General features: G+C 37.4%; 2 protein-coding genes and 1 gene segment (V, D, J or C); 1 reads left to right on the forward strand and 2 right to left on the reverse strand.

Annotated features, from left to right (window-relative positions):
- Positions 1-1,094: 1,094 nt before the first annotated feature.
- LOC140275002 (uncharacterized) lies at positions 1,095-5,649 on the reverse strand. Its single transcript, XM_072370389.1, has 5 exons — positions 5,497-5,649; positions 3,412-3,735; positions 2,250-2,309; positions 1,990-2,105; positions 1,095-1,241 (listed from the first exon to the last, which is right to left on the reverse strand). Exons 1-5 carry the CDS (start codon positions 5,543-5,545, stop codon positions 1,140-1,142), a joined length of 651 nt encoding a protein of 216 aa, XP_072226490.1. The 5' UTR covers positions 5,546-5,649; the 3' UTR covers positions 1,095-1,139.
- Positions 5,650-11,927: 6,278 nt separating this feature from the next.
- Positions 11,928-16,406, reverse strand: LOC140274689 (uncharacterized). The gene is made up of 5 exons (XM_072370066.1): positions 16,199-16,406; positions 15,682-15,982; positions 14,044-14,215; positions 12,417-12,513; positions 11,928-12,319 (listed from the first exon to the last, which is right to left on the reverse strand). The coding sequence occupies exons 1-5, from the start codon at positions 16,248-16,250 to the stop codon at positions 11,928-11,930; spliced, it is 1,014 nt and encodes a 337-aa protein (XP_072226167.1). The 5' UTR covers positions 16,251-16,406.
- LOC140275482 (Ig kappa-b4 chain C region-like) lies at positions 12,969-14,471 on the forward strand. The segment is given in 2 exon segments: positions 12,969-13,038; positions 14,025-14,471. A coding segment is annotated over 1 exon segment (267 nt).
- Positions 16,407-16,953: the final 547 nt, after the last annotated feature.

The raw sequence follows: 16,953 nt of genomic DNA on the forward strand, positions 1-16,953 counted from the left end.
GACTATAGACTTTTTGCGTCTCTTTTTATGTGTTTTGGTTCTCTTATTGGTCTTTTTTCTGTGTGTTTGTTTTTTTTTTTGTTTGTTTTCATATAGTTCAGTATAGATTTGTTTTTCTTTCAAAAGAAACAATTATCTATCGTCTTAAATGTAGTGGAGTAAATGTTACAGTGTCTCAGTACAGGAGAAAGCGATCATTGCCTAAGGCAGGATCTTAAACTAACCCCTCGATAAGTATGATATAACTATGGTATGCCAATCATTAATTATAAATGTATAATACTGATTCAAAATTAATAACGGCAACAGTCATTGAGAAGTCTTTTGAATAAATATGAATATGTATTATCTGTGTGATGCTGCTGCCACCTACTGTACATGTGGAGGATCCCCAAAAAACACTGTCAATTGAACAATTGGCTGCTCTGGTTATGAAAACAAAGAAACAAAAAGAAAAAAACTGAACTCGTGAATTCAATCAATAGTCCCTCAGGAACAGACTCTTGCAAAATTGGGAAAAGATGCAGTAGCTGTACAGTGTTGGACTTACTTAGAAACAACATACAGAATACATTTTCCGACAGCTTCGTGTAAGACGGTACAGAACAGATATACACCATGCATATTAAAAAATACAGACACATGCAAGTCTCCCAATTTAAAAAAAAAGATACAAAATGAAATAGATAAGCAATAAATTAAGCGCAGTGTTCAAATCTTAGTTCCTATTTTGATGACAGTCACTTGAGGGTTATATTTAAGATAAAAAATGACATCATCATCTATACTTGTATACTACTTATTACATACATATTTTTCATGTGATTAAAAGAAAAGGTTCAAGATCTTTGTAAGCAACTTTTCCACCTTTTGCTTCCATTTGTATTTCTGGTCTTTGTCAGCTGATGGTGTTTGTTCATTTGTTATAAGGATTATGACACACACTATGCACCACACCAGTGTGACTGGTTCAGGATGTTATTTGCTTAGCTTTGCATAGACTGGAAGCAAATGGTGGTTTAGCGCTGTCTACAGTTAAACAATTCACCCACAAATATTTGCAAAATATGAATCATGAAGATATGTCTAAGATAAGTGTCCAAATGCAAGCTTCTGGTTTTCTGAGGAAAACGTAAACTTCAGCAGTGGAGTGTGGAGTATGTTTGGTCTTTGCTCATCCTGTCCTGATTGAGGGTCTGGTATATAGAGACTGCATGCTTTGTTTCCTGGGTGGTAGATATCTGAAAATGATACAACAAATATTAAACATCTTTGTGATGATATATTTCTCTCTTAGGCTGATCAGTGGGTCTGGTCTTCGATCAGCCTAAAAGAGCACACGTCACTCCTCTGTTCACTGAACTCCACTGGCTACCCTTAGCCGCCCGCATCAAATTCAAGTCACTGATGTTAGCCTACAAAGTGATTAATGGGACAGCTCCCATTTACTTGAATTCTCTTGCAAAGGCTTATGTCACAACTCGGTCACTCTGGTCGTCAAAGGATTGTCGTCTAGCAGAGCCTACACCACGCTCAAGACGATCCAGACTCTTTTGGTGAAACGACATGGTGGAACGACACATGAAAAATGCCAAGTGCTACAAGTGCTACAAGAACAGGGGAGTCCCTATCTTCTATCTTCTTCTATCTTCAAGAAACTCTTGAAGACCCGGCTCTTCAGAGAGCATCTCCTACCCTAGCACTTACCCTGTACTACCCTACCCCCTCTTCTATTTCTGTACTTCCCTCTGTGCCTGCACTCTATCTCCACACTATCACCTCTGACAGAGTCTGACTTGTGGTTTCCTTCTACGTAGCTTATTGTTAGCTTTGATGTTAGTTGTGATGTTATGTCCTCATTTGTAAGTGGCTTTGGATAAAAGTGTCTGCTAAATATATAAACATTTCCAACAGCTTGTGTTTTTCTGCTCACTGGAGGCATGTACGTTGCATGAAAGACCAAAAGAAACAGTGGGAGAAAAGAGTTACCTCTATGTTTGAAGTCTTGTATTTCCTGTCATTGTACCATTTGTAGAGGAGTAGCAGAAGACCAACCAACAGCAAAACAATGACAATCAAACATCCAACCAGAGACATGACGGAAACTGACCAAGGGACACGGGGGTAGAAGAGTGTTCAGAGAGGGAAACTGAGAAATCAGTGTTTGCATGAAAAATAACTTACGCATTGTGCTGTACTGTAATAACATTAACAAAGACAGCAGAGAAAGATTGATGACAGAGGAGTACCTGCACACTGCTGAGTGGTTTCAGGGTAAGCACAGGTGGGTGTGGACCTTTCCGTTGAAGCTGTGAACAATCAGAGGCTGAATTAGTACTGACAGATAGGTCCTGAGGGAAGAGACAACACACCACTCCAGTGAGAGTAAAGTATCATCCTGTAACAGCAGTCGGAGAAAACAACCCTTTTGTCCAAAGCGTCCAAAGATAAGAAGATCCAGATTTCAACGCTACAAAAATGTCTAGAGATTAATTGTACTAAAGAATTTATGAAAAAAATAGAATAACAAAAAACTTTACTTTTTAACACTATCTTAGAGAAAATAACATGGAAAAATAATCTAATTAATCTATGGACAAATCTAAACTAACCAAATAAATAAAAAATAATCAAGACAGTAAGAGAGAAAGAAGTGTTTTCACATTCAGAATTAAAAATAATTGATTATATTCTTAAGTATGGGTCGTACTCAGCAAGATCTCTCCCAATGCACCCTTGATATTACATTCATAGGTTACATTATTAAGAAAAGTGTTCTGCCTATAGTAAAAGTCAATGTACCTCTATGCTGCTCAGAGGTTTAAGGGGGACCGTTAAGTCCTGAACGGAGACACATAACACTACTTTGTAGAGAATAACATACTATTGATGCTGCTAGTAACAGCAGGGGGAGGCACAACCACTTTTATATAAAGCATAAGAAGAAAAACGACTTGACTTAAGATAACATGGGATATTGTCCATCTAGGGACTAAGACTAAATAAAGAATAGAAACAGGAAGAGAGAGAGAGAAGGGGAATTTTATTCTTGTTGTATTTCTTCCCTTTTTCTTTTTAAAGTTTTCCAAGATGGTGGCAATCAGGGTCTTTACTTGGTTTCAGATAACAAACTAGAAAACCGCAACTGTGACTGAGTAACTTCCTTTGTCAAAGAAAAAAAAAGAAACGACAGGGTAGAAGTGAAAAACTTTTTCCATTAAAATTCTCACCACTCTTTTTAAAAACAAGGCTGTTGCCAGATCTAATTTTTTTATATAATAAAAAAACAGCCACAATCAGTACATTTAACTGTAGAAATGAAGGGAAAAAGGACACAAAAGGGAAATTCAATGAATCCTCGTTAGAATATTGAGTACAGTTGTGATATCAGCTGTTTTGATAAAGGCTCACCGAGAACTCTAAGTGTAATCTCTCCGGTTATAACAACATCTTGAATTATGGTGATACTATAATCACCGCTGTCCTCACACGTCAGGTACGACAGAGTCAAGTAGCCATTGCTGGAGTTAATGGAAGCTCTCCCCTTGTAACGGTCGGTTATGTTCAGCTCTGTTTGATGCAAAGTAGCTATGTTAATCCATCCATCTCTGTCCCTGAAATACCAGATTATGGTGTCATTGCTCTTCTTTTCAGCCAGGACTTTTAGAGTGACATTTCTCTCCAAGATCGCTTCCACTGGTCCCTTTTGTAGAATATCCTTCCCAGCATAGCACCCTGAGGGGAACACAGACAAAGTAACTGTAGGTGTGGTGACTGGTAGCAAAAGAAGTGTGGAAGTTAAATTGTTGTGAACAAGAAAGCAGAATTCCTGCAAATAATGAATGAAATGAGGAAAATATCAATTATTTTTAGTGACTTTGTAGTTTTCTTGCTTGAATAGATAATTGACCAATGGCATAAACTCCATATATACAAAAAGGACATTTTCAAGAAGAAGCTTCCCAAAAGACCAAATACACAATGTTTGGCGTAACTTACAGAGAAATCACTAATCATGATTCTGCATGATTCAATAAGTCCAAAAATACTAATGTCAAACTATCCATCCATCCATTTTCTATACCCGCTTAAACTGTCGGTCGCAGGGGGGCTGGAACCTATCCCAGCAGTCGAATGTCAAACTAATTCCATCCAATTTGACAAACTGAAAAGCATGAGAACACCACCTCACTTCCACCCTCCTCTGGCCAGGTTTCTATTCTGCAACTTGAAGGACAATTGAAACAGGTTGGAAATGAGGGTGTCTTGTTGTGAACATTGGAAAACAAGAGAAATCTGTTTAAAATCAACTAAATATTTCCTGTAAGCGTCAGTGTTTTGGCGCAGTTGTTGGCACCATTAACTCCCAACAACGAGGTTTCAGGTCTTATGTGAGTAATCGCTTTTCAACAGACAACCTCAAAACATTCATGTTAAGGTCATTTTAAACTGATCATGACCAAGAGTGTGAGCATGCAATACACCCCCTTAAGGTATGTGACATAATAAAACATCATCAATTAGGTTTTAAAATGAGGTAAATACAGCCTCAGATGAACACAAAACATGACATATGTCAGGTCATTATCAGTGCACAGGCAGTGTGTAAAAGAACTATGAACACCCCTACTGCTTCCATAAAAATTAGGACAGTAAATGGCAGAAGTTTTTATCAATTTCTTTTGAAATCTGTCATTTCTTTAGAACTTTCCAGGGAGCACTGGTAGAGATAGGATACACCAACGCTCAATCTCACAACAATGGTCTGAAGATTTACATAAATGGAACTTTTCACATTGTCTTTTATTCCTAATAAATTATCAAAACATCTCTGTTTGTCTGTGTGGGGAATTTTGTGTAGAGTTATAAGAATAAAAAGACTGTATTTACTTCCATTTTCAGTTCTGTTCTATTAAGTTAAAGTACATTCGATTTCTTTGTCACTGCATATCAGTACAACAAAATTGTTTGTCCCCTGTAGCTAAAACACAAACAATACACATCATGTTTGTAGACAGAGAGAGGTAAAATAGTACCTCCCCCAGCTCGTTTGGGCAGTCTCTAATACCTTACTCGCATATCATCAGTGCCATCAATTTTGATCATATCAGCACCAGGAAGCCAGTGTCTGACCTCAGGTGTATTGAAAGAAAGCACCTTACTGTCTAAAACTGTAGGCAGATTAAAAGCAACAGTGTTGATAACTCAAAATGGAAAATTAGAGCATAACTACTACTTTATACCCATTACAGTGTGAGTAGAAGTTTTGATCTTTTAAGTTTTATATGGACATAAGTCTATATCCTTAAGTAAAGGTTTTTGTGAGATATGAAAAATTCCATTGTATGAATTGTATGAGGTTAGGAGTGATTTCTATGTTTACTCAGATTCCATTTATTTCATACTATTTTTCTTTTTAAATCTGACAGTTTAAAATGAATTGAAGAAAACATATAAATCATAATTCAAATCTGCAAATAAATTACAAAATCTTACCAAGACATAAGAGCAGAAACGGAAGCAGCCTAAAGCTGAACAGATCCATTCCATATGGGTCACAGGTTTTCAGCAGGGACAAATTAGAGCAGCATATAAGATTTCTCTGCTTCGGTCCTCCTAGTTCTATCTCATGTGTTTACTGTGACAGCATATCCGCTGGCAAATTGACACATATAGAGGACTTTGGTCTGTGGCCCACCCACGCTCAAGCTTTGGACAGACAACTGCTTACCGTCTACACTCCACATTAAATATGAAGAAATTGTAATGGAAACGTATTAAATATGAAGGGTTGTAACACCAACCCTTTAATGAAAGAAAAGCCAGCTAGCTGTGATGAGAGAAAGTTCTGCTGACAAGAAAGTAAACATTAGCCTTTAATACTACATTTCAGCACCAACATTATCTCACAAGCATCACAGGAAGTGAAACAGTTGCCATGCCTTCAGTGGAAAGAGACACACACCAACACACCACTCTTACACGAACAAGGCATCACTACCTCTTAGTGCAAGACTTCATAAGAATCCAGTGAGAGACTCATGATCTGAGTGAGGATCATAAACTGAACTTTAGATAAATATATTGTTTTTTTACACAGTAACAACTCATCAGGAGGAGAAAACAGCGTACAAAATACTCTGGATTATCCCTGTCCTAAATGATGAACACATAATTCTCATTAAAAATATTGGAAAACAAGAGATACTATCAATAAAAGAGTTGAGAAAAAAGTGGACATGTATTTCAGTGTGAGGCCATTGCCATCACTTGATTATATGGGGATTATATCAAAGTAACTGAAGGAGAGACAGTGTCCAACAAGGCAAATGCGTTGACTGAAAAACTGACTTACGTTTATGAAAACACTAAAAAAGGTAATAGAGTAGATCTCATGAAGGAAAAGTCTTCCAGTAAAATGACAAAAAAGACAAGCCCATTTCCAAAAAAGTTAGGACGCTGTGTAAAATGTAAATTACAACAGATTGATGGGCCCTCCTTCTCTCTGATCCACACACTGGTTGTAGTTTACTGCGTTCTGCTTTGATTGTGGGTTTGTGGCCATATACATTTGAGCAAGCAACTGCTCTGTGTGTGTCTGCAGACAGAATTTTTGAACAACTTTATGATAGACAGTACAGATCAAATTTAAATTTGATTGAAAATGCTCAATCAACAAACAGAAAATTAACAAGTGAATAAACTGTTATTCCTACTTTAATTATATATTTGTGTCCACAAACAAACAACAATAATATTCTATTGTAGTTAAATAACAGAAATTCAAGATCAACCTCAAAGCCTTTTCCACTGCTTCCATCTGAATTGTATAATCTTCCTCAGCTGATTAAATCTAATTAACATATAACTCACTCAAGTTTGATCTCAGATCTATACTCAGGTCTAATGATGAACACTGTAAGCAACTATCTTGTACATATCTTTTTGATTTAATCTAAACAGAAGTGTCCAAACACCAACCTCTGATAGTCTGAGAATAACCACTCTCTAAAGCTTCAGCAGAGGAGATTAGAGTAGGTTTGGTCCTGGTCCATGCTAGCAAGATTGAGGGTCTGATAGGTGGAGTCCTCACATTTGGAGGCTGGAGACGATATTTCCTGTGTGACACACAACTGCAAAGAGTGTTCTGTACGTGTCTTGAACGCATTATTACACATCAACAGAAAAACTGAAGGAGAATTACCTCCACATGTCCCACCTTTGAAGTCCTGGATTTCTTGGCATCTAACCATTTGTAGAGGAGCACCAGAAATCCAGCTGACAGCATGAAGATCACAACCAAACATACAACCAGAGGCACAAAATAATCTGGCAAAGACACACAGAGCTTGAAAAGCTCAGAAAACTGTTGAGAGGGAGAACTTCAGGGTAGGCTGAGGTCGGTGTGGACGTGGCTGGAAATGCTGAATCAGTACTGACAGGTAAGTCAGACATTAAGACGCCACTCTTGTGAGAGTAGTGTTGATCCTATTACAGCAGGGGGAGACAACAACCTCTTTTCTCAAAAACTGGAGCTTTTATAGTCTGAGACGGTAAACCTCGCCTCAGATGAAGTTGACGGATGAAAAAAAAGACGCTATGCTCACTCTCTCCGTTGCTGAAGTTTTGGAGGCTGACTTGATCGTGATTGTGTTGTTTTATCATGTACAAACTTAGCAAATCAGCCAAATCATTCAAAAAGCTTTTCTTTTTAGCTATGGTGAATATATAAACATTATACAAACAAAAGGTTATCTTGATAGAAAGAGAGAGGAGAGAAAGAAGGGGTGTATTCATGATCAAAATAGAAAACAAGTTATTGTGTTGTTCTGTATTCACATGGTAAATGTTCTAAACATGCTTAAGATTTAAACCATCACCCAAAACCAGCACGAAGGCATCTAATTCAGTTTGCAACTGGAGAAGAAGTCCAAAGTTCCAAGTTCCAGCCACAGGCAAAAACTGGATTTAGGAGGACTTCATTTTTTCGCCTTCATGAAAGTTTTTCCTTGTTGAACAAATCTTTGCAGACCAGTGACCATCAGGTCTGATTCATTTAATTTTTATCCTATAGTGACAACTTAGTGGGTCCCACTTCTTCTTTTGAGAGAAGAGAAACCAGAAACCAGAAATGAAAATATTATTCCTGTTAACGGTCTCGTCTTTTTTTAAACCAAGCTCGCGTCAGCTACCACTTTTATGCAATCAGACTGCCACATTCCGGTCCCCAAACACAGTGTATGATTATATGATGATAATTGTTATCATTTTTTCTAATAACTGAATCAAGTTCAGCATGCATTAGAATTAGTTAAATATATCTGGGAAAAATTGGTCTGACAAAAGAATACCACTGAATTATAATGAGAATGATCTACACACAGGCATGTGGCAGCATCCAGCCTGCTCTCATAAAAATGTGTCGTTATTGCATGCGACAGTGAAGTCGTTGTTGCTCAAGTCAATTCAAGCTCCTCCCTTGTAAAAAAAAAATATATAAATATAATTTGCTTCAAATATTCATTATGAACTCAGTATGGATGTAGTAGCTACAAGATGCAGAACAAAATAAATGGCTAGATAAATGGAACAGGTCATAAAGTAGGCTAAACCAGGTAACATATGGTAGCTACTCATGTAACTCACCCAGAACTCAAAGTTCAATTTCCCCAGTTTTAACAGAACTTCCTAAAATGGTGACACTGTAAAACCCACTTTAATTTGACTGTAAAGAGGACAAAGTCAAGTAACTAGTTTTCACATCAGTTGAAGCTCTACACTTGTAAGGAGCGGCCACTTGCAACACAGATGCACGCAAAGAAGTCTTCTCTTCTCCATCGCTGAAATTCCAGACTATATCATCTCCCTCCTCCTTTTGAACCAAGATTTCCAGAGTTATACTTTGACCCAAAACTGCATCCAGCGGAGCCTCTGGTAGAACATTCTGCGCAACAGAGCACTCTGACAGAGATAAAGGAACAGATAAGGTAAATGTAACTGATCAGCTAAAGAACTTAACTAGTTGTAAAAAGGAAAGGAAAGTCCCTGCAAATGATCCCATGATATGGGAGGATTGCACACAATGTTGTATAATTTTGGTCAATGCTTAAATCAAGCCATGAAGCTACATCTGCTTGTACAACATTTTAACAAAAACAGATCCATTATAAAAGATAATAAGTTTAAATAACAAATTCACAGTTCAGTCTGCACATAAATCAGGTTTGACCAGCAGCTTACCTCCCCAGGCTCAATACTGAAGGCACACAATGGCTTGCACTGCCTGTTTGGGATACCATTCATTGCTTTCTGAGCTGTTTGGGCAGAGGGGGCTCCATTATAGTTTCAATAGCATCCCAAGGAGCATGGGCAGAGGTAGGTTGCATCATTCGTCCCATTTAAGTATATGCTTACAAAGAGAGGACGAACAGTAAAGCTTCATACAGTCCAGCCCACCAGAGCTCAGTCGTGAGTCTCAAATCTAAAGGCCTTATCTAAATTAAACATTTATACTGTTTTGTATTTCTAACAAATCTAGAATGTAGGCTAAAATTTAATCCATTTTAAAATGTGTGAAACATAAAATGTAGAAAAATTCAGTGTGCCAACTTTCTCTTCACACTACTAAAAAATGTAAAACTGGTTCAAAAGGGAGACTGAGTTTGTTTTTTTCATGTTCTCCCAACCTAATCCAGCCTCTCCTCTGTCCTCCTCTTCATCATTCATCCAATAACTGCATGCATTCATCCCTTCCATTACATCTGATCCCATTGTCGAATGCTGCTTTCCTTCATTGTCGTCCCTGCTCATCATCAACTACTATCAAACTCCACAATCCATGAGAGAACTCTTCACATGGTCATGCTTTGTCCATCTGCTTTTAACACCCACCTGCAGGATCTGCCTGAGCTGATGTTTGTGGGCCTATGGTTTTCTTCTTGCCATCCATGGAGTCTCAGTCTACTCTAAAGACACTGTCCGCCTTTTGAAATAAACTGTTATATCTCACTTAAGGGGCAAAGTCTCTTGCAGTGGAACTATGTTTATTCAACCAAACTTGCATACTGAATCTTTGTCAGGAGCTCATCAGTTTAAATGCATAGTGTACTCCCAAAATGTCACCTTGTTCTCCTGTTCCACAACGTGGTCCCTGAGCTATGTGGAGAGCTCTTCGGTTTTCTTATTGAAGCTTTCTTAGTGGTGCCTCTTCATTAGTGGTGTTGCAGACTGCAGGGCCTTTCAGAACAGGTGTCTATAAACTGAGATCATGTGACACTTTGATTGCACACTGGTGAACCTTATTTAACTTGTTATATGGTTTCTGAAGGTATAGTAGCACTATATCTTATCGAGAGGCTATTTTTAAAGAATAATTTTCTCTATTTTACTTTTGACATAAAACCCCCCAAAATCTGCTTAAATAAAAGACTATAAAGCAAAAACAAGGAAAAACAGCTTTTGCAGATTTTGTGTTTCTTTCTGTATTGTAGTGTCTAACCATGATGCTCCTCAAACCTCGAGTACTATTATTGCTTAATAAATTGAACAGTAGTAGAGAGAATTTGGATCTGGATTTCCAGATAATAGTCTTTTTGCAATGACTCATCACACGCAGACGTGTATTTTGTGTTTACTTTTATTGCATTTCTTTTAAATTCTTTCTTATTTGATATGCTGATAGAATCATTTCAATGCAGGAAAATAAATAGCAAAATAAAGAATATAAATTATATAGAATATATAAATATTCATTCAAATCTGCAAATAGATTACAATTTCCCCACCAGACATTTTATCCTCTACACGCGGGAGCGCGCACTCACTCAGTCGAGGTGGAGCCACAGCATTAAAGGCTTCCTTTAAATGCTAATCTCGACCTTTTAATTATCGGTAATTGTTTGAGGTTTTGTTGTTCAATCTGTGAGGTTTTATGATATTTTTTATACTCATAGAATAATACATGTATGTATATTCTGAACGTGTTGTTAAACTGTAGGATTAATTTCCGTTCATTGTGAACGCGAACTGAAACACTGAGACGATCGCTCTGTAAACTACTTTCCCTTCTGCAGAACTACAGTTCTCATGAACATTTAACATTTTGAGACTCACTTCAGAGTCACTCTTCTTTTTTTATTTTTTATCTTTGTTAGAGAAAAGCTATTCAAAACACTTTATACATATATGGGGTAAGTTAGTTCAAAATAATGATGCCATATGCAATCGTCCGTGTCCTGTTGATTTTGTTCGCCTAAAGAGGCAACATGAAATTATAACAATACTGCCACTACTCCAAACTTGTTTGGCAGTAAACAAAGACCTCGAAAAAACACGTCAAAAGCAAAAAATTGCAAACATTAAGAAAGAATTAGACTTTTGTTTGTTCTTTGACTCAGTGAAAGGTGTTTTTTAGATTAAACCAATTCGGACAGGTCATAGTGCCAGTTTATTACTGTGCAAAACATAGTGAATAAAATCACAGAAATATCTGCCTCACTGAAATTGATGTATTTCACCAGCAGATGGAAGCACGAACAAAGATTAAAATAGGGAATCAGTCCACCTGGGTCAGAGGCTTGATGGGTAATATATTCAGTTATTTATCATAGTTTGTATGGAAAGTTCTGTAAGAAGTGCAGTTTCAAGTGAAGATATAGTTTAGCTGAAATATGCTTACAGACTTTGGGATCTTTTGATCTGAGGTGGTAAAAAGATCTCTAAAGAGCCCCTCTACCACTCTAATATAAATATAAATATTATTATTTATCAGATTATTTGATTCTGTGCTGGACATACACTGCAATGAAGCAACTTATGTAACAGACACCAATAAGGCAGAGCTGATCTTTTTTCCACCATGAAACACGGTTTGTGTGGTCAGTGAACTGTTTCAGTCTCTGAAGTAGTCTCTTGCTAAAGTATCTAATCTAGTTTGTTTTCAGTCTCACTGGGGGAGGTTTTTGTACAATGCTTTTGCACTGTGTGAACACATTCTGGCTGTTTATATAATGGCAACTCTGACAGTAATAAACTCCTGCATCTTCAGCCTGAACTCCACTGATGGTCAGAGTGAAGTCAACTCCATTCCCTGCTCCACTTCCACTGAATCTGGAGGAGATTCCTGAAAATCTGTCTGATGTCAAGTAGATCAGAGCTTTAGGAGCTTCTCCAGATTTCTGATGGTACCAGGCCAGGCATCTTTGTGAACTATAACAGTTAGGTACTTGACTACTGGCCTTACAGTCAATAGAAACAGTTTGACCGAGCTGCACTGATTTGGCTGCTGGCTGAGTCAAGACAACACTTTGTCCAACAGACCCTGAGGAGAGAGAAGAAACACTGGACATGAGACGATGAGGTGAAACTCAGCGACACTCCAAATGATTCTCACATCACAGGAAAATGATTTTCCTCACCCTGAGTGAAGCAGAGGAGAGTCCAGATGAGGACGCAGATCAAAGTCATGTTTTTGATGAGGAGGATTTCTGTGGCTTCTGTTGTCATGAAGGTCAGCTGTCAGTCATCCAGTGTTCAACTCTCAGGACTATAAACTCTCCCAGAGCACTGGAGCATGGTGCTGCTGATGCAAAGTGGCTCTCTATGGAAATGCTCTGACTGACTCCAACAGGGACTTGGATCAATCTGATGATGCTGTTTATCAATTAATTATTCCATTTATTGAAAGATGTCACTGCTGCCTTTTTTATTTGTTGTCTTAGAATATATATGTGAACTAGTTTTTAGGTTTTATTGTTTTACAAATAACAATTAGTGTTAATTTGACTAATAACACAAACACATATGCATATTAATGAAATAGAATAGATTAATCATTTTTTAAATAGCTGGCAGTCTGTTGTAGCTTTTTCTGACATCAGCCAGCTGTGTTTTACAGGTGGAAACTGTTTGTGTTGAGTTTGTTGGGTCCAAAGTCAGAGAGCCGCGTCTCTCTGCTGTCAGAGGTTTTTGTACGACGACTCAACCAGTTTGTATCACTGTGGTGGACTTTTGGTGGAGGAACCAGACTGGAAGTTAACTGTAAGTGCCTTTATCTTCTAAACAAAACAAAATTCAACTTTTATTCTACTTCAAATCAATAAAGAACTGCTTTATGTGAATGTATTGGATGATACTTAGAATATTGTGTTTTTCTGGTGACTGTGACCTCAGAGTGATTCAGAACAACTTCAAATAAAACAAGAATCTTCTAATTATATCTATTTTAGTAATGGTAATTTCAAATGTGTTTGCATCGCGACACTGAGTTTAAAGTATATATATATTTAAAAAAATCATGAATTTATGACGGACCTTCTTTTTTCATGATTTTGTTAGAAAGTGACATTCTTGACAGAAAATAAAAGTATTTTTTAATGTAAAATGTATTTTAATGCTGTAAAAATATATTTTTTGCATGTTTTAAATGACCATCTTAAATATGTTGTAAATTATTGCATCATGTTTTGCTTCGTATTACTCATGGATAGAAAATTATAATTGCAGGTAACATTGTAAAAGCATTTAATGTAGAATTATTGCAGCTAATTTCATCAATTTCTTCATCAATATCATTTGTGTTTTTAACTGGGAAATGATTCCATGTTTTGAAAAGTTTCTTCTACATTTTTTAAGGTCATGATTCCCCAGTTTTGCCTTGTGTGAATGTTTATATTTAATTAGATTTGAACTGAGAATGTGGAGGATCGATGAAGATCTTCTTACTCTTGATTTACTGCATCATTTTCAACTCTGATGTTTAAGTTTGTTCATAAAAGTGAGATGAGACTTTTCTGCTTAGAACATTTTATATTTAGTACTGAAACCTTTCTGTTGCCATGGTTCATTGGTGATGCTCGTCTGTTGCCGTAGTTACTGAGCTGTTACAGGGAAGTGAAAGCTGAGGTTCATCCAGCTTGGGGAAGACTAACAAAACCAGCAGCTTTCTCTTCAACAGCCAACAGGGTGCAATAAGTTTGCTTGTTGTACAAACCTTCTTCATGTCGTCTCTTTGTCTCTTCTTCCAGTGGGTCGAGTCGTCCCCACCCTGACGGTGCTGCCCCCCTCCACAGAGGAGCTGCAGCAGCAGAAGAAGGCCACCCTCATGTGTCTGGCCAACAAGGGCTTCCCCTCAGGCTGGAGTCTGTCCTGGAAGGTGGACGGCAGCAGCAGAAGCAGCAGCAGCATCAGCTGGGAGGAGAGCGGGAGCCCCGGGGTGCTGCAGAAGGACGGCCTCTACAGCTGGAGCAGCACCCTGAGGCTCACTGCAGACCAGTGGGGGAAGGTGGGCTCTGTGACCTGTGAGGCCACCCAGGGCTCCCAGACTCCAGTCACAGAGACACTGACGAGAGACCAGTGTTCCCAGTCCTGACCTGACTCACTGGGACTCAGTTATTCTTTTCATTCTCTTATGTTATCATTCTGCAGGCCTTTTTCTCTTTAACTTTTAAGATTATCACACAGTCTTGTTTACTTTGGAATGCTTATCATTTAACTATATTCAGACAATAAAGATTTACTCATTAAATTTGACTCCTATACTTTCTTAATATCCGGGACTACGGCTTGGGGAAGCTTTACTGATTTTTGAGAAAGGAATTTGTACATGAAGAATTCTTAAAGACAATACTGGTCTAATTTAATCTCATGCTGAAATGATTAATTAAAGTTGTATCACAGTTTAAAGAGTAAATGCACCGATAAATCTCTTCTTCAGCCTGAACTCTGAAAATTAAAACTGTTCTTTTTTTCATGAAATTAAATGATATAGTTAGTATAAATATTTTTTTCACTATATTGAAACAGACAACTCTGAGTCATTTTTTGAGGAGCACATGAAAAAACTCATTAGTCTAAAAAAAAGCCCATAAAGTCAGACATCTCATTCCTGAAACAGAGTAATTACCATGAACATAAAACAAGGTCATTTTCATTCACGGAACATTTTCATAGCATTATAGCAATTATTGACATTAAAATGCCCTGAATCTATGTGTCAGTTGCAGAAAATCCTCAGTAAACAGCTTGAAAGAGAATCCATTTTTTTCTCATTATGGGGTGTCTGACTGTTAAACTGTATAGACAAAGCACAGTCAGCCAGGACTTTATCAGGTATAATCTGTGGTAATTATTCAACAAAGTGAGAAAAAAAGGTTCTTTTAGGAACCGACAGTGTTTGGTTGCTTCTTTTTTTTTTAACAAAAAATAAAAAAAATGGTTTATTTGTGATTTCAAAGTGTGAACTTTATAAGATCGAGGAACATGTTCACTTAAATAGCTTTGATTCCTAAGGAAAGTGCTGAAAAACACTTTATAAGACATCTTTCTATTTAGAAGTTTTATTTTCGTCTGTGATTTTGATCTGATTGGTTGAAGATGAAGAAAGTTTAAATCATAAATTGCTGTTGAAATTTCAAGTTATTCTTCAATCTTATTTTGATGATTGTTTAATGTTCTGTGTCATTAATCATCAACACAAAGTCAAACTTTGTAAAAATATCTGGTCGAAAACAAAATTATAGAATCTAAATAATCTGTTTAATCATAAAATAATAAATAGATAACTGCTGATACATTGTGGCTTTATCATTTAGAGCAGCTTTGTGTGTTTTTAGTTTCAGTGCAGCTGTTGATCAGATCAGTTCCTCTCCAGCTGAGGGAGGTTTTTGTACGACGTTGTATCACTGTGTGAACAAGCTATAACTCTGCTGACAGTAATAAACTCCTGAATCTTCAGCCTGAACTCTGCTGATGGTCAGAGTGAAGTCAGTCCCAGATCCACTTCCACTGAAACGATCGGAAACTCCAGACTGACGAGTTGTAGCAGAATGGATCAGGAGTTTCGGAGCTTCTCCAGGTTTCTGGAGGTACCAGTGGAGGTTGCTATAAACAGTTGAACTGGTTTTACATCTGATGGAGACAGTGTTTCCTGGAACAACAGACTGAGATCCAGGAGTCTGAGTCACTAAGATTTGTCCTGATGAACCTGGAAAATATGAGAAAGATGAGAATAGTTATCAAGACAAATTCAGCTTGAGGAAAGATCATCAACATCCAAACAGAAGAGGATGATTTCTTTAACATGAAGAATAGATGGAAGAAGGTCAATGCTGCTTGTTTCAGTGTTTCTCCATCATAGCAGAACATCATTGTGGTGAACCTGGTTGTATCCTGAAGCAGAGCTTTAAGAAGAGAGTCTCACCCTGAACAAGGAGCCCCAGGGTGGTCAGCAGTAGAGTCAGTGACATCATCATTGTGCTGCTGGTGTGTCAGTGTCTCTGAAAGGTCTGGACAGCCACTGATCAACACTGACCTCTTAACATCTGGGAGCAGAGAGGCAGGACACATATGCAAACACACAGAGTCAGTCAGCTGTAGCTGTCCTCTACATGTCAGGATGTTTCCTCCTCTCTGCTTGGACAGCTGACTGTTACATCATCTTCATGTAGATTCTCAGCTTGACATTTAATTGTGCAGAGGATGATTTAATAAATGATCATCCTGGTTGAATTTATCTCAGCATAACACTACGTTAAACTATTAAAAAGAACCTGTCGCTTTAGTGTCCAGGTAGAAGGAAAGAAAACTGTTGAATTTCTTCTCACATCAGGTCAATTAGACTAAATTAACTCTGAAATGAAAATATGATTTTATTCTTAACCACATAGCTTCAGTTTTAGCTAAACAAAGAAAAGAAAGAACAAACAACAGCTTCATCATTCATGGTATTTGTTTTGTATTTGTTGATGTCAGACTGACAGTAATATCTTGCTTTAATTCATCCTTTTAGATTGTTGCTATAAACTTCGTTGTCACAGGAATCTTGGCCCTAATGTGTCAAACCTGAAACTACAAATACAAAATAAATCAAATCTTGTCGTATAAATACAGCTTTTGTTCAGAGTAAGAAGTTTGTTTAAAGTTTAAAGATGCCACATTTGGTCTGAAGGTGGAACT

The sequence above is a fragment of the Leuresthes tenuis genome, unplaced genomic scaffold, assembly GCF_036924035.1.
Source record: "Leuresthes tenuis unplaced genomic scaffold, fLeuTen1.0.hap1 SCAF_18, whole genome shotgun sequence".
Lineage (NCBI taxonomy): Eukaryota > Metazoa > Chordata > Actinopteri > Atheriniformes > Atherinopsidae > Leuresthes > Leuresthes tenuis.